The sequence below is a fragment of the Macrobrachium rosenbergii genome, chromosome 1 (assembly GCF_040412425.1).
Source record: "Macrobrachium rosenbergii isolate ZJJX-2024 chromosome 1, ASM4041242v1, whole genome shotgun sequence".
NCBI lineage: Eukaryota > Metazoa > Arthropoda > Malacostraca > Decapoda > Palaemonidae > Macrobrachium > Macrobrachium rosenbergii.
The window spans coordinates 43,016,345-43,043,928 of record NC_089741.1 but is presented as its reverse complement, the minus strand read 5'-3'; the positions used below and the strand labels follow the sequence as shown (position 1 = coordinate 43,043,928).

The window sequence follows — 27,584 nt, the reverse complement described above, 5'->3', positions numbered from 1 at the left end:
GTCTGCATGACGTAGTTTTTTACGCTCTGTAGACATGAAAAATAGAACGCTTATCTTTAAAACACCTGTTAAATTACCTATTACTTTTCTGTACTATGCACGGAAAAATCAGCCCATCACCAAATGAAAAAACATTGCATATGAGGATCATCTGGGTTTTGTGCTTTGTTGTTTGCCATCTTTGAACCTTTCTACAAGATGTATTTTTTTTTTACATCACATAATGAACTCAAGGTAAACGGCACTGCCAAACGAACACTTACCTGTTAATGCCATTACCATATCCGTGACAGAGCAAGTTCGGTAATACTTAATTCATGATCAGATTCTTATTTTCTAACTTAACGGCCATCTTGGAAAATCATCATTGATTGATTGATTTATAGATTTTAGGCCTACATGCCAAGCACTGGGGCAACTAAGGCCATTCAGCGCTGAAACGGAAATTGACAGTAAAAGTTTGAAAGGTGCAACAGGAGGAAAACCTCGCAGTTGCACTCTGAATCAATTGTTAGGAGAGGGTTGAAAGTAAGATGGGACAAAGAGAATATGAAAGGAGGTTCAGCAAAAGGAATGAAAGGGGTTGCAGCTAGGGGCCAGAGGCACGCTGCAAAGAACCTTAAGTAATGCCTACAGTGCACAGCATGAGGTGTACTGACGGCACTACCTCCCTAAGGGAATTCGAAACCAGGAAGATTTGGACCTCGACAGAAAACTAGGGACTCAACATACGCAAGCATGTGCTGCATAACTAAACTTAGTGCATAAGAGGGTTATCATAAAATTAAACAGCTTACCTGTCACACGTCACTTATCTTCGGTTCTTCGGAATGAGGCTAATAAGGGACAATGGGCTGCCTGTCCGTTGGTCTCTGCTTCTTGAAAAACTTGACAACGAAATATAAGGACCTTCTTAAGTAGATCTCCAAATTGTTTTTTTTTTTATTTCGCTCACGTCTCTCACACAAAAACTTGTTTTTTTTTACTGGATATTATTTTGTTGTTCCTCTTCATTTCAATTTCGTTTCTCACTCTCTCTTCCCTTCTTACTGTTCCTTTTATCACTTATGTGTCTTCCTCTTTCGAATCTCCCTTTCTGTCCATGGCAGTCTCACCTTATACACATAATATTATGTGACCTCTTTTTCATCATTTGTAATTTTTGCACATTGCAAATTTCATTGATATAATAGGAAACTAACAGTGAACTCTCACAGATAAACGGCCACTGTTATTTTTTTCCAAGAACGGGAGAAACCTGTGTACTATAGTTGCCATGGTAACTAATGTTTACATTGATAAGTTAATTGTCCAAGGAGTCCAGAAAAGCGAGAATAAACTACGAAAAGCTATTTATATCCTGACCACATCATCGCTCGTAAAATATTGCTTTCCTCGTAAAAGAGCCTAATTATCATAATAATTTTAGTAAAATAAGGTATGGGAAACAATAAGCTCAATCAAACAAACAAAAAAGAACAGTGTTAACACAGTCCACTGCCAGCTTGTTGCGGCAACACTGCATATAGGCATCGCCTACCCTATACTTTAATGACCTACTGGCCACTTTTCCTGAAAATAAATCTTGAATACCAGCAATATCAGTGGATGCCTTGTCATCACACTCCCGTATAGCATTTACTTGAACATATCTTGAAATTATATGGTAATGGAGAAACACTTGGAAGGTTAGGTTTTACATAATGTGGTCAGGAATGTGCAATAAAGTGAAACATGTCAGTAATAGCAGTATAGCCTTTCAAAATGATTAGTCATACCCAGAATAGGGCGAATTTTTATATCAGTCAAGAGGAAGATGTTTGGAGACTGTTATATATATAAATATATACATACATAATATATATATATATATATATATATATATATATATATATATATATATATATATATATATATATATATATATATATATATATATATATATATATATATATATATATATATATATATATATATATATATATATATATATATATGTGTAGCATGTATATATATATATATATATATATATATATATATATATATATATATATATATATATATAAGCGGTCCCCGGTTTACTGACGGGGTTCCGTTCTTCTTGCGCAGCGTTGTAACCCGAAAATCGTCGTAAGCCGGAAAATCGTCGAAAATCGTCAAAAATCATAAGAAAACCTTACTTTTAATGCTCTGGGTGCATTGAAAACGATGTAAACTGCATTATTATTGAGTTTTACATCAAAAACCTTCAAATTATGATTATTCTGCCGTTTTGGGGCCATATTTCTTCCGTCGGATTGGCGTTGCGTCAGTAACCCCGAATATGCGTCGTAAGCCGGGAAATAATTTCTGATGAATATATTTGAAAAGCGTCGTAACCTCGAACGTCGTATTTTCGTAAACTGGGACTGCCTGTATATATATATATATATATATATATATATATATATATATATATATATATATATATATATATATATATATATATATATATGTGTGTGTGTAGCATGTATGTATGTATGTATGTATATATATCTATATATACTGTATTCCCCTATTCTTACCTTATATCACAATCAAAACTTCTGGTTCAGAATAAGTAAATCACTACACAAAAATCAAGGTTTCCCTGGAAGAAAATTTAGCGATTTTCCTCAACTATCCAAGGACTCGAGGCATTCACCACCAGCGTTCCTGTATTTTCAACCCTCATGAAAAATATAGCTGGCACCATTCATGAAAAGTGAATGTTCTTTTTTTTTCTGTCACCTGCAAGTCTGTACGAAGATTTTTTCCGTTTATGCATTCAAAATGAGCCCTCCCAAAATCTGGGATTTTCTGGTCAGATGCTGAAGAAAGCCATCAACAACAATTCATCAATAAAATGTTTGGATGGGCCAAGATGACTATAATTGCCAGTCAATGAATTATCATTTCAAGAATGGCTTGATATATACCCAAACTTCTTCCTGTACAATAAGTGACTGAAGAGGGAAAAAAACACACCCATTCAGTTATCAAGTCAACTCATATATAGTATGTGACGTGGTAGCAGTAAGAATTCAATATAAAGGGAGAATAGTAAATTCATAAACAATAAAAATATTTATTCTAACAAACATAGTACAGTATTTAAAATAACACTACAGATTTACATGAACTTTCATCACATCATCTAAATTCTCCATCTTTTCTAAGACTGTGCTTAACTTCTCTAAATCTTGATCTGATACTGTCGCTGGATTAGTGGCTATGAACTGTATATCTGCAGATTTAACAGCGAAGTTAATCCCTTCTAAAGCTTGTTTAACTTGGAAAAAGTCTTCGGGGGAGGTAGTAAACTGAAAAAAACAAAAAACAAAAATTCAACTTAGGCACCTGTTAAATTATACCATAGCTCCAATATGATATACTGTGCTAGTCAAACAAATTAATGGAACTGGGTTTTATGGAATGGAATGGAATATAAAATTTAAGCCAAAAGACAAGTACAGGGACCGAGGTCACACATTGCTGAAAGGAAACTGAGAATAAAAAGATTTTAAAGGAGCAACACTATGAAACAATTGTTGGGAGAGGGTGGAAAGTAAGAAGGAAGAAAGAGAATACGAGTGGATGTACAGCAAAAGGAATGAAAGGGGTTGTAGCCAGGGGGGAACTGCAGGGATGATGCAGAGAACCTTAAGAAATACATATAGTGAGCCATGTGTGTACAATGATGGCAATAATACTGATATGCTGAGACTGTTTTCAGGTTTTATGTACAGAGATCAAAAAGGGGTCCTTCAGGTAATGGGTGAAGAAAACCTGTGTAGCTGTAAGTCCCAGGTGGCAGTGTAAGCTGCTTACCTTATCACTGTAAGTCCCAGGTGGCAGTGTAAGCTGCTTACCTTATCACCATAAGTCCCAGGTGGCAGTGTAATCTGCTTACATTATCACCGTAAGTCCCAGGTGGCAGTGTAAGCTGCTTACCTTGTCACCGTAAGTCCCATGTGGCAGTGTAAGCTGCTTACCTAATCACCTTAGTATGAATTTATAGGAAGAATGAAGGGTAAGAAAAATCTGGAAAACTCTGGAAATGTGGATATTTCTATTCTAGCAAAAATGAAAAAGCATTATGTCAGCTGTTATTTATTTGAACAATTTATCAAACCATCATGTAACTTTATGTAAATGTGAAAAATTGAAAATATGGACATGTTTTCATCAAAGGCAACAAATCATTGTAAAATTACAATTTAGATTTGAAATGCATCGATTCTAGAAATAGTTAAAACTAATTGAAACAAGAATTAAGAACTCAACTTTCATTATTGCAATCCATTAATAACTTTAAGTTTCTTTGATGGGAGATAATTTTTGAACGAGAAACCAAATTTCTCTCTGGCCTCACAAAAATCTGGAAATTTGGAAAAGTACTAAAATATCTGGAGAAATCTGGACTTTTCTAGATATCTAGCAAAGCTGATTTTAAGCTTCTATCGGTATTTTTTTTTTTTAATGTGACAAATTTTGGGTTGTTCATTGATCAAATGTGGACAATTATGTTTCCTTGTCAGGTGATGCTGATTCCTTAGTTTTGTCAACTTACATAAAAACATGTCAAACAAAGTGAAATGGCACTCATTCAAAATATAAAATCTGTTTTTTGTGATAATTTACAGAAAAAAATCTACATTTGGTATCCATGGAATAGTCTTTTAATTGAGGGATTCAAATCTAAAAGTCCTTCCTAAATAAAAGTTTTTTAAAAAACCTCAGTAGGTTACTGAACAGAACGAGACAGGAAAATCACCTGAGTGATGCTTCAACCTTCTGCTTTCTGTCTCATTAAAAGAAAGCTTGAATATCGACCTCATTAATCAATAAACAAAAGGAAGTATTCCAAGAAGTTAATGTCAATCATAAAAATTAGAAAATCAAAAATGACACTAACATCAAATGAGTTTTATTTTACATATACATACCACAAAATTTCCTTCTTCCTCAGCTACGTCCTCGGCTCCTACTTCGATGGCATGATCCATTGCTTGCTCAAATGACACACCTTTACAAGTTGAAATTATGACGCCTTTCTCATCAAACAAACAACGTGCTCCACCACTTTTAAGCTCCTGAATGCTAATGGAAAAAGAGAAAAGCACATTTTTATTATATAAAATTACCACAGACTTTCAGCCCTGAAAGTTTGGGAGATATGGTTTTGTAACTTGATACGAGGGTTCTTGGACATACAACAAGGCTGCTTTTATCATCAGATATCCATAAGCATAACTACAAAAAACTACATGAACTTGCTTATAACAAAAAGAGAATAAAGAGAGTAACATCTAGCATATAATAGTTAACTTGTGATATATGTTATGTTAAGTGATTAAAAAAATGCAGATAATTAACTAAAACTAGGTCTGCTATCAATGTTTTTGATTAAAAATTTTTGTCATACACAACCAGATGAAAACTAGAGAAGAAAAAAAACTAGTGGCAAGAGGCTTTTCTATATTACTGCATTTGACAAAAAAACGTTGACTGCTTTAAATAATTACAAAAAGGTCTTACATATCTGGTGAAAAAAAAACTGGTCTCAAATCAATGTACTTTCAGAGTCTGTGAGTTATTTCTAATGATTCCATATCCACAACTTTCCTACTAGCCAATGATGTTAATTTCTTTATATCATACATGAGACAAATATAAAACAACTGGGATGACAAAACAGACTCGAATGATTTGCCATTAAGCCATCTAGATTGCTAACAAGCTAAAATACATAATTTACAAAAACATGAGCTTTTTGTGACAGGGCACCAAACAACTAGCTAATTGTAAAATACCCTTAAACAGCAATGAAATCCTCAATAAAGCCTATTTTTACAAAGTGTGTAGGTTTCAAATCAGCATAACTTGAGGTTATACATAATTTACTTATTAAAAGTACTAATTTTCATTCAAAGTCCTTCAATAAAGGGCACAACAAAGCATGATAAAGAAGAACAATATGATGAAATACTATGTGAATCAGGATAACATACAAAGACAGGGCTGTTTTAAAACACCAAATCATCACACAACTTTCTCTACGACAAATTATCCATTTGTATCCTTGCATATTTTCAAAATGATGTACCTCAAATGAAAACCTAAATATGGGATATAATAGTTGCACCTCAGCACTACTGTACCTGTGTGTGTGTGTATGGAGGGGGGGTTAACTACCTACAGTGCACCTCGAACAGTCTACTGTAGAGTTCTCAAGATTCTCTGTAGCATCAATTCAGCCCAAGCAGCATGGTTTTCTGCCTTTTACTTTTCATCATTCTTTTTGGCCTCTTCCCACCTAGCTGTCCAGCTCCTTCAACTTTACTTTGTCCCAATTTTACCTTGTCATTTAACAATGAAACCAACTGACAAGCCCTTTCAGTCTACGAATGCGACTCAGCAGTCTCATTAAACAACTACGGGTATATAGTGGTGATATAAATGTTTCTCCCAGCAACAGCTGGTGTTGAATTATGACCCAAAAATCAAGATTTTCCTGCTCTATACAAAACAAGGCCCTAAGATTTAAGTAGCACCACCAACTTACTTCAACTTCTTTGTAGCTGACAATATTAGTTGCTTGGACCGAGTCAAGTTGTCTGTAAGTACTTCTGCCAACAGAAAAACTCCACCAGGACCTCTGTACTCCAGCATGTAAGATTTTGCATTGTCCTGTGATTTCTGAAATTTATAAACAAAGTTACAATTTCAAAAAAATACTAAGCAATGTACTTGAATTTAAAAAGTGTCCTTTTCACAAGAATGCACTTACATACAGCTCCTGCTGTACAATAAGGTTACTTTGTCAACAAGTGGCTGAGTGTCTAAATGACTGCACGTCCTGAACAGTCTAGTGTATTCACTACCACAGTTGCATGCATATTGCACACAGTATAATTTACAATGCTAGCTCTACTGGCATCTGAAATTAATAAATATTTTGTTTTACAGTGCTTCTTTTAGAACATTTGTGACAGAAGGAAACTTTAGTTATTTTCAATAACTGGATGCTGAGGTTTTCCTCAGGTAGGTGTTGCACAAGAGAAGGTTTTTTGTAGGCGAGGAGGAACAGCAAAGCAGTGATAAAGAACCAGCAAACTTTCCCCTAAAGCAATTCTTGATTATTTTAGGTGGACAATGAAGCCAGTTCTTTTGGAGTTACATAAAAAAAAGGCTTATAATTACTGTTCATGGTGAACCCTGGTGTCCTGACTCATCCAAAATGAGCCATTGAACTAGATAAAATAAATCACTGATGTCCTGAACTGTACCACCATAATGTTTATGGGTTTTGTGGAGATGAAAGAAGTAGAATGACTAAAGTACACCCATTCTGTCTCTGGATGTATTTCCAGTTAACACAGGCAATAATGGCATCATATGCCATGAATTGGTGGCATTATTTAGAAAAAAAGCATTTCTACTAAAATAAATCCTATTTCTAACAGAAAAAATTATCATACTGTATTTTGTAATAATTAGTGAAAACTTACTTGAGATGATTTGAGGACATTTTCAATTGAGGCCATCGGCATATTACTACTCTTGGCAAGTTCAACTACTTTTCCTAACTTTGAATTCAGTTTTGGGTCGGCGCTACCACCCTCTGAAAGCAAATCATAGCAATGCATCAAGTTTAAGTAAGTCTGAGGGTATCAGATATGTAAAGAGACAATCCATAAAAGTATCCTTGTAACAAATTCAGTAAGTTTATCCTTGGAATTTTAGCTAGTAAAGATCTTTGAAAGTGTAAAATTAAAATGAATTTCATTATTATGAATGTGTTTTCACTGGAGCACTGATTTTCCTTACAGACAAGTAAAAAATATAATGCCACACTTACCTTTTATTGCAATTTTCATCATTCGCGAAAACTTTGTGAACATTTTCATTTTCTGTGCATCATTGGCAGCTTTAACGTGCCTAATGTTAGACCATTTTGAATGTCCAGCCATACCCCTTATGACATGAGAGCAAGAACTTGCTAGGAGAGTATCAAAAAGCAATCTATTTCCATATAAGTATTTCATTTGGAAGCCAACTGAGGGGAGCTTGAAGGCCTGCAAATAAATTTATTTCAAACTGAAGTAAATCATTATACAGACAATATATCCTGTATGTAAGTTAGAATCAAATTTGCTACTGAAATTATTGAAGCAGTGAGTTGTAAATTCAACACTTTATATTTTCTATATATGCTATTCTGATTACTGTTGAGAGGACAATCAATATTTGCTCATCTGTAACATAAACATTGCTGCTTTAATTGAGTTTAATTAACTAAATTGAACATGACACAAAGAACTAGGTATCCAGACTTTTATTCGGTACAGATGTCCTGGGGTTATAATTTTACCTCAATTACATAAGATCCTCACCATTCTCTTCAATGTTTTTGCATCAGATTTTCCTTTCATGGAGTGAGATTTAAAATCTAAATTTTAAAATCTTCACTTTCTTTTGTCTGTGCACATCCTACCTGAATTACCTTCAAATCTATGTCTACCTCTTTTGCCTTTCTCCATATTTTTCTGGGCCTTCCCACTAGTCTTCATCCTGCTACTGCCGTACCTACTAATTTCTCATTACCTGGTGTTCTTTCCTTCTCATCACAAGCTCAAAGCACCTCAATCTATGAGGTCTTTTAAAGTGCTTTGCTAGTTTTCCAGGTGATTCAAACGATTTTCAGTCATCAACAGCTAAGTAAACAAATTTTGCTGAAGATAGAAGATGAATACAAGAAAAGAAGCTTGATTAAATATTTAAAACTTCTGTATATTTACTTACAACATTAATACCTATATTACTGTGGATTCCTTCTACTTTTGTTATAAAAGCATTATTTTTATTTTCAAACTTTTTAGTTTCATTCCACTCATTGTTTATACCCAGCAAAAACAGTCACTGAATACAGAACACAACAGCCTGGCCTATCAATTTCTCATTTCCCACTACACACCTCTTATATAATCATCACCATTTATTTCATGAATACTTTAATGTTAGGCTGGACCTGCTTAAACCGTAACCTACTTTTATTGGAAACTTTTAGGCTAGAATAATCAGGAAAGTAAAGTTAGAACATTACGTTTCAGAGGACACAGAAAGAGAAAAAATGAAGGAATGACCATATGCAACTGCAAATAGCAAATAACTATAAATAACAATACAAACATACCAAATATATAAAGCACTATAATTAATCAAATGTAGAAACCCACACTACTGTATGTGAGGTTACGTAAATTAAGGTGGGATCCAAGGTGAGAAATTGCCTTTCGCTACCCAGAATTCCTTGTGGTTATGTGCTATTTGCAGAGTTTCCTTGCTTACCTTAACCTGATGAAGCTGTACCATGCAACATACTTGCAATATAATCTTGCCTATGGCATGCCTAAATTAGGTTAGCCCAACTACTGCCATATCTCATTAAAACTAATTCTTGGCCACATATACTACAAAAGTCTATATGCTCAATGAAGCCTCAACAAGTGCTTTTATGTTAACTCGCCGAAGGCAAGATGTTGCCTAACATACACCTACCAAGTTCTACAAGTAACAGTAACATTTCTTGGCTAGCCTAAGCTAAACTTGACAATATTAACAACTCCAACCAGCTTATATCTAGCGTAGACCATCTAAATACGTCATCATAAGAACCATAATGAAAATCATTCGGCAGGTGAAACAGGGTTATTATATAAGCTCAGTGACTTTAAGCCAGCCGGTGCTTAACCTACATCTCCATTAGCCTGGGATAACAAAAGTACACTAAAATCTCAGGTTTTCTTATCTTCAAAAACATTTTAAGACCCTATAGAGCATTTGGAAATACAGACCTGCATGTTGATTATTAAGAAACCTCTATATATATAACGTCAGCTTATATTTTATGAAAGTACTTTACGTCCGAAAAAAACCATCACAACATATCCCAGTTTACCATAGTCACCCCTATTTTGTAAACATTTCAATGCTTATCCACCGAGCGTTCACTGACAGGGGCATTGCGCTTACGTAACGTAACTAAGGTGGTTTTTAATGTTTTTTATTTTTATTTTCTATTCTTTTTTTATCATAATATCCAATGCCTGTTGAAAGGGACTTTAGGTGAATGTCCAGAACAACTCCGCATGCATAAAGTACCAAAATTAAAAGTAAAATGTAATATTTTTCATATTTAAAGCGTTTTAGGCCACTTTTTATAATGAGGAAACACCCACAATTTCGCCATATTAGCTATGGAGGGGTTGGGGACAGGTATTGTCTAACCTTATAAGTCAAAAATCGAAAATCATTCGATGGGAACTAGTTTTTCTGAGAAACATTACACTCTTTCTGAGAAACATTACAGTAAAAAACCTCATTTTCGAACTAATTCCAGTAAGATTTCGAGGATGCCGATTAGATAATCATTAATATCTCGGATATGGTGAATCTCCTCAAAAAGTGTTCAGAGACAAAGTTTTATTATTTTATATTGTGAAAATTATAGTGTGACCTATTTTCTTATATCTCACCGCGGAGTTGTTCTGGACATTGACCGGACTTTATTGTAATTCTTCATCAAAATGCAAGTTTCCTAATTTTTCTTTATGCTATATAATTAATGACTTCAGTGACACTAGCATTTTATTCGTACTGATGTCTATTGTCACCATAGTTATGTGATATATACAAAGGAGCTCAAAATTACTTCTGTAACAGATTACAAGCATAAAATGGTTGAATTTGTTCTCAAACTGAAGTTCTACGTTATTGTTATTATTATTATTATTATTATTATTATTATTATTATTATTATTATTATTATTATTATTATTATTATTATTGTCAAAAATTGCCATTTATTCCCCTTGAATAAAATTTCCTAGTTTTCTTGAATACTTATTTTGATGTATTTCCCAGTTTCTATGAAAAAATACGTTGATGTGATTGTTTTGCTCCACAGAAGAAGTTTTTTTATTATATTAACTATAGCAATGAGTTTGTATAAATTAGTACATTAATATTTAAAGTAGTAAAACACCTTTTTCGCAAATTTTATCCATCTCTATAAAATTAAATGACGTCTGATTGCAGTGTTGTCAAACTTCTTCCTGTGGAGAATGTATATGTTATTTCCTTGTTGTAAGGGCACATGCCAGTAGTTTAAGCTTGCCTTCTGGACGAAACCCTTTTTTTTTTGTATGTTGGGTTACGATTAAACAACTTAATGTTTGTGTTTTAGTTGATGGTTTGTTACGTAACCCTGTAGTTTTGTAGATGTGACAACTGTGCTATCCAATGTACTGCTCCCGAGTTTTCTTCCAGGGTGAGAACATGAAGCTCGGCCTGTTTCGCAGCAAACTCCAGAAAGGCAAGTTGTAGAAGAAATTCTCGTAAAATCCAGCCCCATCACCTCGTGAACTGTCGTCGTGATTGCAGTAATTTCTTCATAAGAATATTCTGAAATCTCCTTTTTTTTCGCCATTTATGTTTTCCTCTATCGAAGTAACGTAACGTTTTGTCAATTTTTGCAGTAATATGTTAATGTTTTTTCTTGCTTCTTAATGTAACTTGGATGATTGTTGTGTCCTTTAAATATTAATTATATGTGTTAAACTTTTTAAATGCGTATTTGTGAACCCGTGTGGCATCACCCAAAAAGAATTGGTGCAGGAAATATAGTTGATTGTTTCTCAACTGCACTTTGTTGGAAAGAATATAATGTTTCTTGACTTCATGGTACATTTAAGTAAGTTAGTAAACTCCTCAGCACTGTAACTTGGTCTCATTCAAAGCTAGGCAGGAGGGCTTAAGGTTGAATGAAATCGTACCGAATGTGTGCCTAAAACTTTAAAGTTTCACCACATTCTTTGCTAGTTATAGTAGTACTTTGCTTTGGTCCTTCGAACGAACCGGATGCCATAACGATTCACAAAGGATTTTTTGGATGTTAAAGATAATTTACGATAAAGTTCACGTTGGTGATGGATGGCTATAAAGTCATTCTAGTGTAGCTGGCACGTGTCCAAAGTTATTTGGTGAGCAGGGTAAGGTATTGAATTACTTGGAGTGTTTTGCCAAGTAATCTGTTGTTTATGGAACATTATTGTTCGTATTTAGTGATTACTCTGTAAAGAAATTCTTGTTGAATTTCGTAGCCATTTTTGAACTTAGGTTTTCGTGACCAGATTTATTTTGTGAAGTGATGATTACTTGAAGTGTTTTGCCAAGTAATCTATTGTTTATGGAACATTATTGTTCGTATTTAGTGATTACTCTGTGAAGAAATTCTTGTTGAATTTCGTAGCCATTTTTGAACTTAGGTTTTCGTGACCAGATTTATTTTGTGAAGTGATGAAGAGCACGTGGTCAAATTGTCTATCATTCAGTGAATGTTATTCGTCCTATGAATAAGATTAGTTACATTTTCAATCAGGTTTAGATAATTTGCCATACATTTTTGATATTTGAGCAAGTTTCTTATTGATCCATTAACAAGAAAATGGATTCCAAGATTAGGTAGTTATTGAAAGGGGAAATTATTTCCTTACAAGATTTGCTTGATGAGACAGATAACTGCATTGGTGATACTGATACACCAAAATCGACCCTTGTAATGTATGAACGTTGTCTTATTGAGGTCTACGACGTTTTGAAGATAGTTGGTCACAGAATGTGACGATTATTTCACAGGATAGTGAATATGATAGTTTATGTAGAAGTTATAGAGCAATAACTAGATGTGTAAGGAAAGCTATTGCTACTGCACAGAAAACTATGAGCGAGATTGACACGGGAGATATAAATCAACAGCCCGCTTTGCCTCCTCCTTCGGCTCCCATTAACCCTCTCCCTCCCCCTAAACTCCCAGCAATTAAGATACCTGAATTTAGCGGTGGGGAAGAACAATGGCTTGCATTTTGGGATATATTTAACAGTTTAGTTCACGATCGTATGGATATTTCCAATGTGATTAAGTTTTCTACCCTCAGAGCTAGTTTAAAGGATAACGCCTTTAAAGCCATAGAAGGTTTGCCTGTCACTAATGCCAATTATTCAGTAGCTATTCAGACCCTTAAGGAGAAGTATGATAATAAGGACAAATTGAAACGTAGACTTATGTCCAAGTTAACGCATTTAGTCCCTCCCAGTCATACAATAGAGGATTTGAACACGTTCAAATTGGAATATGAGAAGATTATCTTACAAATGAACACATTGAATTTAGATGTAGAGGCCATGAACCCCATTTTCTCTAGTATAATATGCGAGAAATTATCACCTGAAACACGTAAGGCTATAGCTAATAAACATAATAGTATGTCTCTTGATTTAAAGCAAATTTCCTCAGGTTTGAAATATGTTTGTGAATTAATGGAATTTTGTTACGAAGGTGAGAATTCTAATAAGAGAAAACGTGATCAGGGTAACTATTCTAAAGTGATTCCCTCAAATGTGCAAAACGTGCAGAGAGCACAACAAAGTAACAGTAAGCCTAGTAATAGTAGTTCTTACCATAATTGTGTGTTTTGCTCGTCGAACCATGCCTCTCGCGATTGTAAGACTTTCAAAACCATTGATAGTAGAAGGGACAGAGTTAAATATTTAAGATTGTGCTTTGCTTGCCTCAAAGGAGGTCATTTATTCTCTGAATGTAGAAACAAACCGAAATGTAATATATGTGATGGGCCTCATTACCCGATGATTTGTAAGAAAACAGAAAACCCTGTTAATCCTGCTCCACCAAAGTTGAGTGTAAATAGTACTAATGTTAGTAAGTCAAATGTTAATTCTGGGAAATCTCATAATGATTCTAAAGGTGCTGTAAGTAAAGGTGATTCCCCAGTAGTTATGACTGCTTCTTTGGGTATTGATCATTCTCAGACTAATAAGAGTTCTGTTTCGACTGCTCTTCCTACTGCTAATGTAATTGTGTCAGGGAATGGATATCGTTCCTTTGGGAGAGCACTCTTTGATTCTGGTGCACAAAGAACGTTTATTGCAAAGGAATTAGCTCATAAGCTTAGCCTACCGTCCATAGCAACAGTAGCCTTAAAGGTAAAACCATTTGGCAGTGATGCCATGGAAGTTAATTGTAATATAGTAAGAGTTGTGGTGAGACTAGGTAAGATTCGTACTGTCATTAATGCCATTGCATTCGATAGAGTTAATTCCAGAATTTATTCTCCAGGTTTAAGTAAGTCAGCTGCGTTCTTGACGAGTAAAGGCATAAAATTAGCAGATAATGATTTAAATTCAGATGAAGTGAATGGTATAGAATTAGTCATTGAGCTGATTACTATGGAAAATTCATTCACAACAGTCAAATTTGCTCTGGAATACAGATATTGAATAGTTCTGGTGGTGCACTAATTTTTGGACCTCTTCCTAGTTGGTCTTATGACGATGTAGAATCTAATGAGATTACTACATCAAATGTATGTTGTTCAAGAATAGAAGTAGAGGAAATCCTATTAATTCTTGTTGTGAAGTTAGAAAATTATGGGATTTAGAAAGTGTTGGTATTCGTCAATCTGAAATTAGTCCTGAAGAAAGAGAATCAGTTAAGTGTTTTAAGGATAAAGTAAAAAGGGTTGACAATAAGTATGAAGTGTCCTTTGCCATTTAAAGATGAAAGTAGACCGCCTGTTAACTATAGAATAGCCATTGGTCAATTAAATTCCTCGCTACATAGATTCGAATCTGACCCCTCCTTGTATGCTCATTATGATAAGATTATCAAAGATTACGTTCAGTCTGGGTTTATAGAATTAATTCCCTCAGACTCCCTATTATAGGGCATTATTTACCCCACCATGCTGTATTGAAGGATTCAGAAACAACTCCCATTCGAATAGTTTTTTAATGCTTCTTCCAAGGCTAAAGGAGAACTTTCCTTAAATGATTGTTTATTAACTGGTCCCTCATTAACTACTAAACTTTTGATGCCCTGTTGAGTTTCCGTACAAACCCAGTAGCTGTGATTTCAGATATCAGTAAAGCCTTTTTAAGGATAGGCATTTCACCTGACTGTCGTGATTATTGCAGATTTCTATGGATAACTGATCCCTCCGATTTGAAGTCTACTGTAACTTACCGGTTTTGTGTAGTTTGTTTTGGAGCTACATGCTCCCCTTTCTCTTGCAGCAAACCCTTTTGCATCATTTATCTTTACATGATAATCCCCTTGCATCATCTCTGATGAAGAATTTCTATGTAGATAATTTTAGTAAAACTTACAAGGATGTGTCAGTCTTGATGGATGAGTATCCAGTAATAAATGAGATTCTTGAAGATGCTAATATGCCTCTACAAGAATGGGTCAGTAATGATTCACAGTTTAACAGAACCATAGATGTTATCAAAGAAAGAGTGAACGTTTTGGGTTTAGAGTGGTATCTAACACAAGATGAGATGTCACTGAAGGAAGTAAATTGTGAGTATAAAGGACCTTTAACCAAGCGAAAGGTCTTATCAGTAATAGCTCGAATGTTTGATCCTCTAGGATTATTGTCACCAATACAGGTGAGAGGTAAATATTTTCTTAAATGTTTGTGGAGTAACTACGGGTGGGATGACCCTTTGCCAGAATCATTATGTTCAAGGTTTGATGAAATTTGCAAATGTATTAGAAATGTAGAAAGTTTAAAGTTTCCTAGGTTTGTTGTACATCCTGAATGTTCCCATTTACATGTATTTTGTGATGCCTCTAATAAGGCATATGGAGCTGCTGCCTATGTGATTGATTTCAGGAGAAGTGTAAGCAGTTTACTGGTCAGTAAGTGTAAAGTTGCACCAAACCCTAAACAGACTATTCCGCGTTTGGAATTGACAGCCTTGTCCTTGGGTGCGAAACTTGCTGGAAGATTAATGCAGAATAATGATTTGAGATTGAGTTCTTGCACTCTCTGGAGTGACTCCATGGTTTCTATTTGTTGGGTGAAGAACAATAATAGTAAAATCCCCTATGTACGAAACAGAGTCACTGAAATTAATGAATTCAAGTTTCCGCTACGGTATACCCCCTCTAAGGATAATCCAGCTGATATTCTATCCAGAGGTAGTACTAGTAAAGATTTAGCGCAAAATTCCTTATGGTGGAATGGCCCTAAATGGCTTTTAACTGGTGATTATCCCCAATCTTTAGCTACAGAAACTGTGCATGTTAATGAAATTCTTTCAGAACCTAAGTTTGTTAACCCTCCAACCCCATTAATTGACATCCCACGTTACAGTAATTTAAGTAAGCTTAAACGTATCATGAGGTCAATATTGCTTTTTCTTAATAAATGCAGTAAAGGTTCTAAGTTTGTTGTTAACGAAATGAAAGCACTTGTCCTCCTTGAACAGAAGCAACATTTTTCTACTACCAGAATGTACCTCTGTGATAAGAATTCACATGGAGTGTCCATGGATATTAAGAATTTCTGTAATCAGTTGAACTTATTTGTTGATGAGGAAAATCTAATTAGGTCTCAGGGTCGCATGAAAACGCTTCCATGTCTTATGATACTCAGTGCCCAATGTTATTGCCTTCCAGAAGTTATTTAACAGTGTTGATAGTTGAACATTTGCATAGACATCATCACCATTGTGGTGTCAATTCTGTACTGGTATTGTTGAGAGAAACTTTTGGGTACCGAAAGCACGACAAGTTATCAAATCGATTCTGTCAAAGTGTGTTTTGTGTCAGAAGTTAACCAAGAAACGGTTGTGTTTGCCTCCTCCTCCACCATTACCCACAGAAAGAGTGAGATATGATAGATCTTTCCAATCAGTAGGAGTTGATTATACTGGTGCTATTAATGTTTTTGATCATGAGACTGGCTTGGAGGAGAAGGTCTTTATATGTCTATTTACCTGTACTACGAGCAGGGCAGTTCATTTTGAATTGACTCATTCCATGACTGCTTCCGATTTCCTACTGGCTTTTCGACGCTTTGTAGCATATCATTCTCTGCCGAGTCTGATTATATCTGACAATGGTAGGAATTTTGTTGGATTTAATAATTTCCTGAAGGAAATTATGGATGAACCAGAGGTAAAGTCATACCTTGAAGGAAATTGTGTTAATTGGAAGTTCATTACACCGCGAGCCCCCTGGTCTGGAGGCTTTTATGAACGCCTTATTGGTGTTCTAAAGGGATGTTTGTCCAAAGCCTTATATCACAAACGTGTATCCTTTGAAGAGTTGAGAACTCTACTTGTTGAGTTTCAAGCTGTGATAAATTCTCGACCACTGACTTATCTCTCCTCTGATCGAGATTGTGAGGCTTTGACTCCCTCCATGTTACTTTATGGGCGAAATATTTGTATTTCCCCTCCTCTTAACAATTCAGCAACTGATGACCCAGATTTCATGAGTTCAAGTGATCTTAGAGAACAATATTTTAGATTATCATCAGTGCTTAAAAATTTGAGAACTCTTGGAAAAGAGACTATTTAGTGTCCTTGAGAGAAAGACATTTTAATTCTAGTGATTATCTCTCTGCAAATGTGAAAGTTGGGGACATAGTGATGGTAGACTTAGAAGATCATCTGGGGAAAGGCTATAGATCCCTCCTCTCATTGGGTAAGGTTACCCAGCTGTTTCCATCGTCTGATGGTGTGATTAGGTCTGTAGAAGTGAGAGTGAATAATAAACTATACATGAGATCAATCACAAAGCTCGTACTTCTGGAATTACCCGAGAGGGAATTTGATAGTGTCGTAACTCAGGAGCCAGATAGTGTGCCTCTGAGTGGTACTAGACCTCGGCGTGCAGCAGCAATCCGCTGTGATCAAGAGAGAAAGGATTTAATTTCTATGGATGTACTCTAAAATGTATATTTGATTTAAATTTTTGATGTGTTAAGATGGTCACAGCTGCATAGCGTTATTCAATTGAATTCGCTCCTGGGTGCAGTTGTGATTACTTCTAATTATGATTCTTTCTTGGGGGAGAATGTCAAAAATTGCCATTTATTCCCCTTGAATAAAATTTCCTAGTTTTCTTGAATACTTATTTTTGATGTATTTCCCAGTTTCTATGAAAAATACGTTGATGTGATTGTTTTGCTCCACAGAAGAAGTTTTTTTTATTATATTAACTATAGCAATGAGTTTGTATAAATTAGTACATTAATATTTAAAGTAGTAAAACACCTTTTTCGCAAATTTTATCCATCTCTATAAAATTAAATGACGTCTGATTGCAGTGTTGTCAAACTTCTTCCTGTGGAGAATGTATATGTTATTTCCTTGTTGTAAGGGCACATGCCAGTAGTTTAAGCTTGCCTTCTGGACGAAACCTTTTTTTTTGTATGTTGGGTTACGATTAAACAACTTAATGTTTGTGTTTTAGTTGATGGTTTGTTACGTAACCCTGTAGTTTTGTAGATGTGACAACTGTGCTATCCAATGTACTGCTCCCGAGTTTTCTTCCAGGGTGAGAACATGAAGCTCGGCCTGTTTCGCAGCATACTCCAGAAAGGCAAGTTGTAGAAGAAATTCTCGTAAAATCCAGCCCCATCACCTCGTGAACTGTCGTCGTGATTGCAGTAATTTCTTCATAAGAATATTCTGAAATCTCCTTTTTTTTTTCGCCATTTATGTTTTCCTCTATCGAAGTAACGTAACGTTTTGTCAATTTTTGCAGTAATATGTTAATGTTTTTTCTTGCTTCTTAATGTAACTTGGATGATTGTTGTGTCCTTTAAATATTAATTATATGTGTTAAACTTTTTAAATGCGTATTTGTGAACCCGTGTGGCATCACCCAAAAAGAATTGGTGCAGGAAATATAGTTGATTGTTTCTCAACTGCACTTTGTTGGAAAGAATATAATGTTTCTTGACTTCATGGTACATTTAAGTAAGTTAGTAAACTCCTCAGCACTGTAACTTGGTCTCATTCAAAGCTAGGGCAGGAGGGCTTAAGGTTGAATGAAATCGTACCGAATGTGTGCCTAAAACTTTAAAGTTTCACCACAATTATTATTATTATTATTAAAAACCACAGAATAGACTGTCCCTTTAAAATCACGGAGAAGAGAATGAACAACAAATAATGAATATATGAAAATCATCAGATAAATTTATTCATACATAAGCAGCCGACAGGCCATAATATTTCATGCAGCGTTGAATATAGCTTTCAAGTGTCATTGCTGCCTCTATCGGAAACACTTATCAGAAAGATGGTTCTACTCGTACAATAAAAACAAGGTAAGCATGACAGACACACTGGCGGACAACCAGACACACAGACAAGCTAACAGACAGGGAAAGACTATAGTAGGTAAGAGACCAGTAAATGAAATATCTCTTTTACTTGTTATCTTAGCACGTCAAAAGACTGTGAACGCTGATGCTCGGAACTGTGGGGCAGCACATAATTCTTCATTACAGAAATGTAGGCGCTACAGGCAATGGTGGAACCCTCTGTTTGAAACAGATCTCACATAGGATGATCAACCACGGTTTCTTACGAAGTATGGAGATTATATGAATTACTTTTACGACTTTTGTCAATTTCTGCTTGAAGAAAGAGATCCAGGGAAGCTTCTGACTCCTAGAAAGGAGGACAATATTCCAACAATGGTAGAAGACGGGATCTGAAGTACGTAGCGTGAATAGCAACATCTCTGTCAATGTAGGGAGCTTTACAGCCAACACCCAGCTTCCTGGAAAATTTAGATATGACCTTCAGGTGTCTCTTCAAAATGGAAGCTAGGGGTCGAAGGCCACAAAAATATGTCTTACCAGTGCACAGCGAATAATAAAATTAAAAATACAGTACTACGCGGGCTAATGAATAAAGATTGACACTTTGAGGAGTCTCGTATCCTACTGACTATACCAGCTATTGGTTCCTTCTAGACATCTGTTAAAACTAGCTGAAAATTATTTTTTTCTTAGTATTGATGCATAAATCATTCAAAACGACTTATTCGTATCGTTTCACGGTGCTCCCATCAAATGATCTGAATACCTTTGTCATATTTCCTGGAAGTTCAATTTAGTTTTCTTTCGTTTCAAACTCATATTATCTTCACGACGCATTTCTCATCTCGTGTGTTCTGTGATATTTCTCGCTTTTTGTCGCATTTCAACTCGTGATTTTCCCATCTCACGTCGTTCTGCGGCGACTTACGTGACAATATTAAATAATTGGTCTTTCAGACCTTTTTCTTCTTCTTTTTTCTTTAGTCTTTCAGTACTTTTTTCTTTTCCTTTCTCTTTTTTGTAAATGGTACGTTTCTATTAACAAGCCCAATCTACGTAAAAAAAAATGACCACTGCGTGTCCGCGTGCCTTCCAAAGGAAGAAACGGGTAGCATTTTGCTATCTTGTACGGGGAACAAGAGTACCACAACTGGGATGAATACCATTCGTATCACTGACTCTTACAATGCGTAACTGCGAAATGAGAAAGCTCGAGGTCACGTCTGACTCAACTTGCAAAGAAGAAGTATGACGACATATACTTTACACGTTCGTCTTTTCCTTCACGATATCTAGCCTGTCAGGTTTGTGTGATCGAATATGGCGCATAATAACGAAGGAAAAGGTTAAGGTCTTATAATATCCCTGGTCGTGTTTGATCTCGTCAGGACTTTTATAGAAATCTTTTAATTGTTTTCAAGATGGCGGTCGATTTATTCCAGTGGAATTGTTCATATTAGTTCTGTCTTGCGACGTCCTTTCGTGCGGTCGGCTAATTTGCTCATTAAACATGTACAAGGCTCGGAGAAAATATGTATTATCTCAGTGTCATCCTGTTAATTTGCTTATAACTTAAATGATAAAATATTAGCCGTTCGAAAGCTCTTAGTCATTCAGCAATAAGTTATAATTAACAGTATGACACTGAGATACTGTTAATTATAACTTATTGCCGAATGACTAAGAGCGTTCGAACTGCTAATATTTTATCATCTAAGTTATAAGTAAATTCACGCATTCACACACTCACACACACACACACACACACACACACACACACACACACACACACACACATATATATATATATATATATATATATATATATATATATATATATATATATATAATTTATGGGCAACCTCTATAAACATTGGATTTTGCTTTTATAGTAAATTTTCATATATATATATATATATATATATATATATATATATATATATACATACATACATACATACATACATACATACATACATACATACATACATACATACATAGGAGAGACAAACAGTTAGGAGATAATTCCAAATTTATACATTTTAGTAATATAGTTGCTAATGAGACAAGTAGCAAAATGCCCCTATCTAGCCCAGGCCTGAGGATAGAAAAAAAAATGGGGTGGAAGCAACAGGGTAACATTGGCTGACCGCGTCCCGCAGACTGACGCTACAACAACTACGGTTATCGACGCCAATGGGAGAGAGTTCCAAAGCTTGAAAAGCAGCTTCTCGCCCCTTAATCTCAGGGGGAAAACTGACTGACAAAGCACCTGTAGAAAGATACTGAGACCTTGCAGGAGAGGGAAAGAAAAGCGAAAGAAGAGGTAAGGGTGGGTTCACTGGTCAGATGAACTACTTTTTTATTCAGTCCTATTTCGATAGAAGACAAAAGTCGAAGTCCCCTGATATGAGAGTTATATTTCAACATAGCAAGTCAGTGACTGGGATGAGGAAATGTTCATGCTTTTTAAACAAACCAGTTTTTCATACAAGTAGATTTTCCAATCGGACGTATTCGTTCCCTCAAAACCGAGTTTAAAGTCAAATTTCTGCAAAAAATGGTCATAAGTAATTTTCATTATAACGTTTAAGAAATGCTGTTTACATTATGAGATGAACTAAGTATAAAAAGGTTTTCTCTGTTCTGGTTCCAATTTCTTGTACATAAAAACATGGCACTTCAGTAAATTGCACCTCAGTGTGACAGCCAATGATTTGGAAGAGGGACAACCACCACCATCCGATTCTGTCGAGGTGACAAAGTTGCATGCACACCCTGAGCAACAATGATCTTTATATAAACTAATAATTAACTATTTTCCATAAAAGATAAACTTAGATTCTTCTCGGAATTCCTGTGAAGGGACGGAAATGCCTTCAGGCACCTCATAGCCTAAAGGTCGGAGACAAAGACAAAGCAATGAACGGAAAAAGGTCTCTTCTATTGTTCTGCGTGAATCTGCACTTTGTGACGTCTGCGTCTCAAAGACATGGAGACAAGGAGGAGGAGGAGGACGAGGAGGAGGAGAGGTCACTCAATCGGAGTTGTTAACCCTCGTCGCTGGAAGAATGACTAGGCATTCCAAGGAGGTTTTGCAGTTCTGGTTACCCTCTGCGTCTTGAATACAGAGATACACAACACCACCTGCGTTCTCTAGAGATACATACAAACATCTGCATTCTTTAGAGATGCGTACAGACACCTACGCCGTCCAGAGATACGCACAGACACCTGCGTTCTCTAGAGATACGCACAGACACCTGCGTTTTCTAGAGATACATACAAACACCTGCATTCTCCAGCGATAAACAGACACGTGCGCTCTCCAGAGATACGCACAGACACCTGTGTTCCCCAGATACAAACAACACCTGCGTTCTCTACACCCACACATCACTTGTGTTCTTTAGAGATACGTACTGTCACCTGCATTTTACAGATACACGCAACATCTGCGCTCTCTAGAGACACGTACAGACACCTGCGTTATCTAGAGCTACACACAGCCACCTGCATCATCTAGAGATACAGACACCTGCGTTACCAAGAGAGACGCACAGACACTTCCGTTCTCTAGAGATACGCACAAGGCCTGCGTCCTACATAGATACAGACAGCACCTGCGTCCTCACTCCCAGAATTTTAAACTGATCTTCGGCCTTCGTATATAATCTCATGGATAATTCAACATGCCTCTTTTTAATAGGTTTGTTTATCTTCATCCAGGTGCTACAAAAGTTCACTAACACGCATTTTTCTCTCGGTGACAAAGCTTGTTTTGGGCAGCCATGTCTGTCTGTGTGTGGTCACTATAAATTATGGTCACTATAAGCTAGGGTCACTATACGCTAGGGTTTCTGCACACTAGGATCTCACTACCTGATCATGATTCTCATTGAATATCCCCATTTATCTTTTCGAATATTTATTCAGAGTATAATTTGTTTTGTAGACCATTAGGTATATTATGAATACAAATAAGGCCATTTATATATGCATACGTACATACACACAAACACACACACATACACACACACACACACACACACACACACACACACACACATATATATATATATATATATATATATATATATATATATATATATATATATATATATATATATATATATACATACATACACATAGGCTACATTTACTTCACAAATATGTTAACCTAAATCCTTTTACATTTTCCTCAATGGTAGCATAAGTACTTCTCTCTCTCTCTCTCCCCAAACCCACCCACACACACACACACACACACACACATATAAAAACACAAAAATCCACACGCGCATGCGCTGTACATGCCATAAATACTCTGACCACCGACAGTTTCATGTCGTTCATATCTTTCTAACTTTCTTCATTCCTACACGTTTTCAAATATGTTTCTCTTATTGGTTCTTCCATTAATCGCTTTCCAATGGTTCTTGGTCATGTAACAGAGATCCAGTCAGAGTCTCTCTCTCTCGCTCACACACACACACACACACACACACACACACACACACAGCCTCTTCTTCAACAACGAAGACTGAATTCTGGCCTCATTCATAACCCATGTTCTTCTGTACGGCCACCTGTTTAGTTTTGCTTATAGTTCCTTGGTGAAAATTTGTCTTCTGAACAGCGCTGGTGGGCTAGTTTTGCATTTGTGTGTAGAGATATAGTTGTATATAAAATGTCAATTCAGCTTCCATTCGTTATCAACCATACCTGCTTCTACTAAATTCACTTGTGCCCTGTATCCAGAATTCACTGTATCTTTCCATAAATTTATTTTATTTTCCTATAGCAACCATCACTAATACCCTTCCTTTTATATATATTACCTCTCAGTGCCTTTCCTCTTGCACATTTGTCATGCTTTATAAATACATATTTTATTAATAACTTCTCAGTTCCAGAGGTCTTTTATTCCTCACACCTTCGGACTGTGGAACAGCCTCCCTGAGGATGCTGTGCTGTTAGGACCTCGAAGGTTCAAGCGAAGGTGCAATGCATTACTATAATATTTCTCCTTGTACTTTTAAAAATTGATTAACGTTTGTATCTCTATTTACTGATCTGCTAATTGGCTTTTTCTAATAAGTGATCTCTTCTTTCATTATTTCTTATTACCTTCTGTTACTTCTTTCAAATGACCACAATATTCTTCGGAAGATCGAATTTCAAGTCAATGGCTCCTATACGCGTGTTCCATATGAACAGGGTTCATCTTCTGAATAATAATAATAATAATAATAATAATAATAATAATAATAATAATAATAATAATAATAATAATAATAATAATGTGCAAGAAACACCAGCTAGCTTGCAGTAATAAGTGGTACGAACGCCAACCTGAGGGAGTGATAGAAAACGATCAGGCAAAGATCCTCTGGGACTGTGGTACCAGAACAGATAGGGTGATATGTGCCAATAGACCAGACGTGACGTTGACTGACAAAACCAAGAAGAAAGTATACTCACTGATGTCGCAATACCATGGGACACCAGAGTAGATGTGAAAGAAAGAGAGAAAACTGATAGGTATCAAGACCTGAAAATCGACATAAGAAGGATATGGAATATGCCAGTGGAAATTGTACCTATAATCATAGGAATACTAGGCACGGTACCAAGATCACTGAAAAGGAATCTGGAAAAACTAGATGTCGAAGTAGCTCCAGGACTCATGAAAAAATGTGTGCTACTAGAAACAGCGCACATAGTGAGAAAAGTGATGGACTCCTAAGGAGGCAGGATGCAACCCGGAACCCCACACTATAAAAACCACCCAGTGATAGACCAGAAAAAAAAATGAAAAAAAAAAAAAAATAATAATAATAATAATAATAATAATAATAATAATAATAATAATAATAATAATAATGGGGAAGAAATCCATAGTGGTGTAAATGTAATTACATAGTAGGCATATATACACAAACGAGAGCTTTCGAGAACCTTCTCGATCTTCCTTCCTTGAGAAGGAGAATCGAGCAGGTTCTCGAAAGCCTCGATTGTATATCTATTTCTAATATATATATATATATATATATATATATATATATATATATATATATATATATATATATATATATATATATATATATACATATATATATATATATATATATATATTTTTTATGACTCACTGTTAATTTTTTCACCATTTTGGAATGACTCATGCTAATTATAAGGTATTTGGGAATAATAATAATAATAATAATATAATAATATTAACTGAGAAATATGTGTCCGTACCTTGCTATATTTCTAGAAATATCTCTATCTTGTTTCTTACCCTTACTAATTCTTCACAACACCAATTTTTCAAACAACTTGTACCAATGTGTGATTGAGTGCTCAGGTCCTATTCGATTCGTTCCACGAATTCTATCTATTCTTCCGTCAACTGGGAGTCAATCGTGATCGCCCTTCCACTGCTGTGACCTAACAAAACAATATTCTTCCTCTTCCGTTTCCTGTTTAGGACCTGGCGGCGTTCTGACACCTTTTACCGGCCCCCCTCCCAATCCTTTTCCAGGGTCGAAATCTGATTCGCTAAATCACACCAGAGAAGTGTTTATCCTTGTTTTTGCAATTTTATTTGCTTGCATGGAATGTCTACATTCTTTGTACGTTTCGTGGACGTTGCAGTACATATTCTTTATTTTTATTCTTTGCTCGACCTTGCAAGAAGTATTTAATTGTATTCTTTATTAATTTCACGGACTTCTAAGAAATACTCGATACTCTTCTGTCCAGGCATAATCATCTGAAACATAGTCACGGAATACTGTTAAACGTCAAGAGTGTATTGGCACAAATAACTATTTCTTTTAATATTCAATACAACAGAAATAATTTAAAATTGTCAATAGAAGCAATTAATGCATTTAACGTCAAGAAGACATTTTACTGTCTGTTTACGAATGTAGAAAAACATTTTCGAACCAAGATATAACTTGTAGGAGATATAAAGATAAAACACTCACGAAAATATAGTTTAAAATAAACTGATACATATGGCCATTATATAATCATGTTCATTTCATGAAGAAAATGCTAAAAGCAAAAGCGTCCAGAGATAGCAAATCTCCGCCAAGGCTAAGCAATCAACAACAGCGCCCCACCCCCTGCCCGCCTCCCCAACCAACAAAAAAAGGTTCCTACTTCCCGCAGGTTCTCCAACAGCCTAGTTTTTTTTTTTTTTTTTTTTTTTTTTTTTTTTGAATCAAGAGGCCTACCTTTTTGGGTAAAATTTGGAGGCATAATCCTGCTAACAAAGCAAACGTGCAAAGAGACAAACCACCAAACAAACTGAAAAAAAATTAATTTATTTGGAGGAGGTAAAACTGTTTCGAAATCCAGCACAAAGTCGAGATACTAGAGAATAAAACCATTTGCAAAGATGCCGATTGAAATATTTAATACCTAAATAAATAAATTAATATATATATATATATATACTGTATATATATACAGTATATATTATACAAATATATAATACATAAATATAAAATTAAAAATGATGAAATAAATAAATCATTACATAAATAAATGAACGAATAGAAAAAAATAAATACAAACAATTGAATGAATGAATACATAAATAAAGTTAATGAATAAAACTAATAAATGAATAAGTAAATAAATAAATAAATAGATAAGTAAATAACTGAATAAATTAATAAGTTTATGAATGAATGAATAAATAAATAAATTAATAAAAAATAAAAATGAATAAATACAATGAATACATTAATAACTGGATGTTGAAACAGGTAAATAAATCACCGTGGAAACCGAATGTCTTCGAAATGTCAGGAGACAGAACAGTAACTTTCCAATAATTTTTTTCAACGCTTAACTAGGTCCAGGAACCGCAAAATAATAAAAAAAAAAAACAGTTTATTTCCTTTCTTCCGACAACCGTAACTGTTGCGAATAGAATAACAAAAAAACCTTGGACATTTTAATGGCAGTGACCTTGTCCTCCTAATGTATCAGGAGACTATTTATTTATTTATTTTTTTTTGCGGTTTATGTAAAAATGATAGAAGCGGATTTTGAAAGGAAGTGAAGTTAGATTTTATAGAACGTGAAAAACTTTATCATCATAATTTTGCGATTTTAATGGCAGTGACCTTGTCTCTCTGATGGATTAGGAGGCTTTTTTAGTTTACTGTAAACGCAAACTATTGTGCCGGCTTTGTCTGTCCGTCCTCAGATCTTAAAAACTACTGAGGCTAGAGGGCTGCAAATTGGTATGTTGATCATCCACCCTCCAATCATCAAACATACCAAATTGCAGCCCTCTAGCCTCAGTAGTTTTTATTTTATTTAAGGTTA

General features: G+C 35.2%; 1 protein-coding gene across 2 annotated transcripts in view; it reads right to left on the bottom strand.

Moving 5' to 3' along the window:
• Positions 1-3,092: 3,092 nt before the first annotated feature.
• The window catches only part of LOC136828098 (probable transcriptional regulatory protein NAMH_0626), a 54,239-nt gene continuing 29,747 nt past the window's right edge, over positions 3,093-27,584 (bottom strand). Inside the window, exons 1-6 of one of the 2 annotated variants that reach the window (XM_067085968.1) lie at positions 9,879-10,011; positions 7,883-8,099; positions 7,533-7,645; positions 6,587-6,720; positions 4,968-5,121; positions 3,093-3,341 (exon numbers count right to left, since the gene is read on the bottom strand). In XM_067085968.1, the coding sequence (XP_066942069.1) occupies positions 3,144-3,341; positions 4,968-5,121; positions 6,587-6,720; positions 7,533-7,645; positions 7,883-8,099; positions 9,879-9,884 (822 nt within the window). In that variant the 5' untranslated portion in view covers positions 9,885-10,011 and the 3' untranslated portion in view covers positions 3,093-3,143. Of the gene's footprint in view, positions 3,342-4,967; positions 5,122-6,586; positions 6,721-7,532; positions 7,646-7,882; positions 8,100-9,878; positions 10,012-27,584 lie in introns of those variants that run through there. The other variant, XM_067085889.1, reaches the window with a different exon arrangement.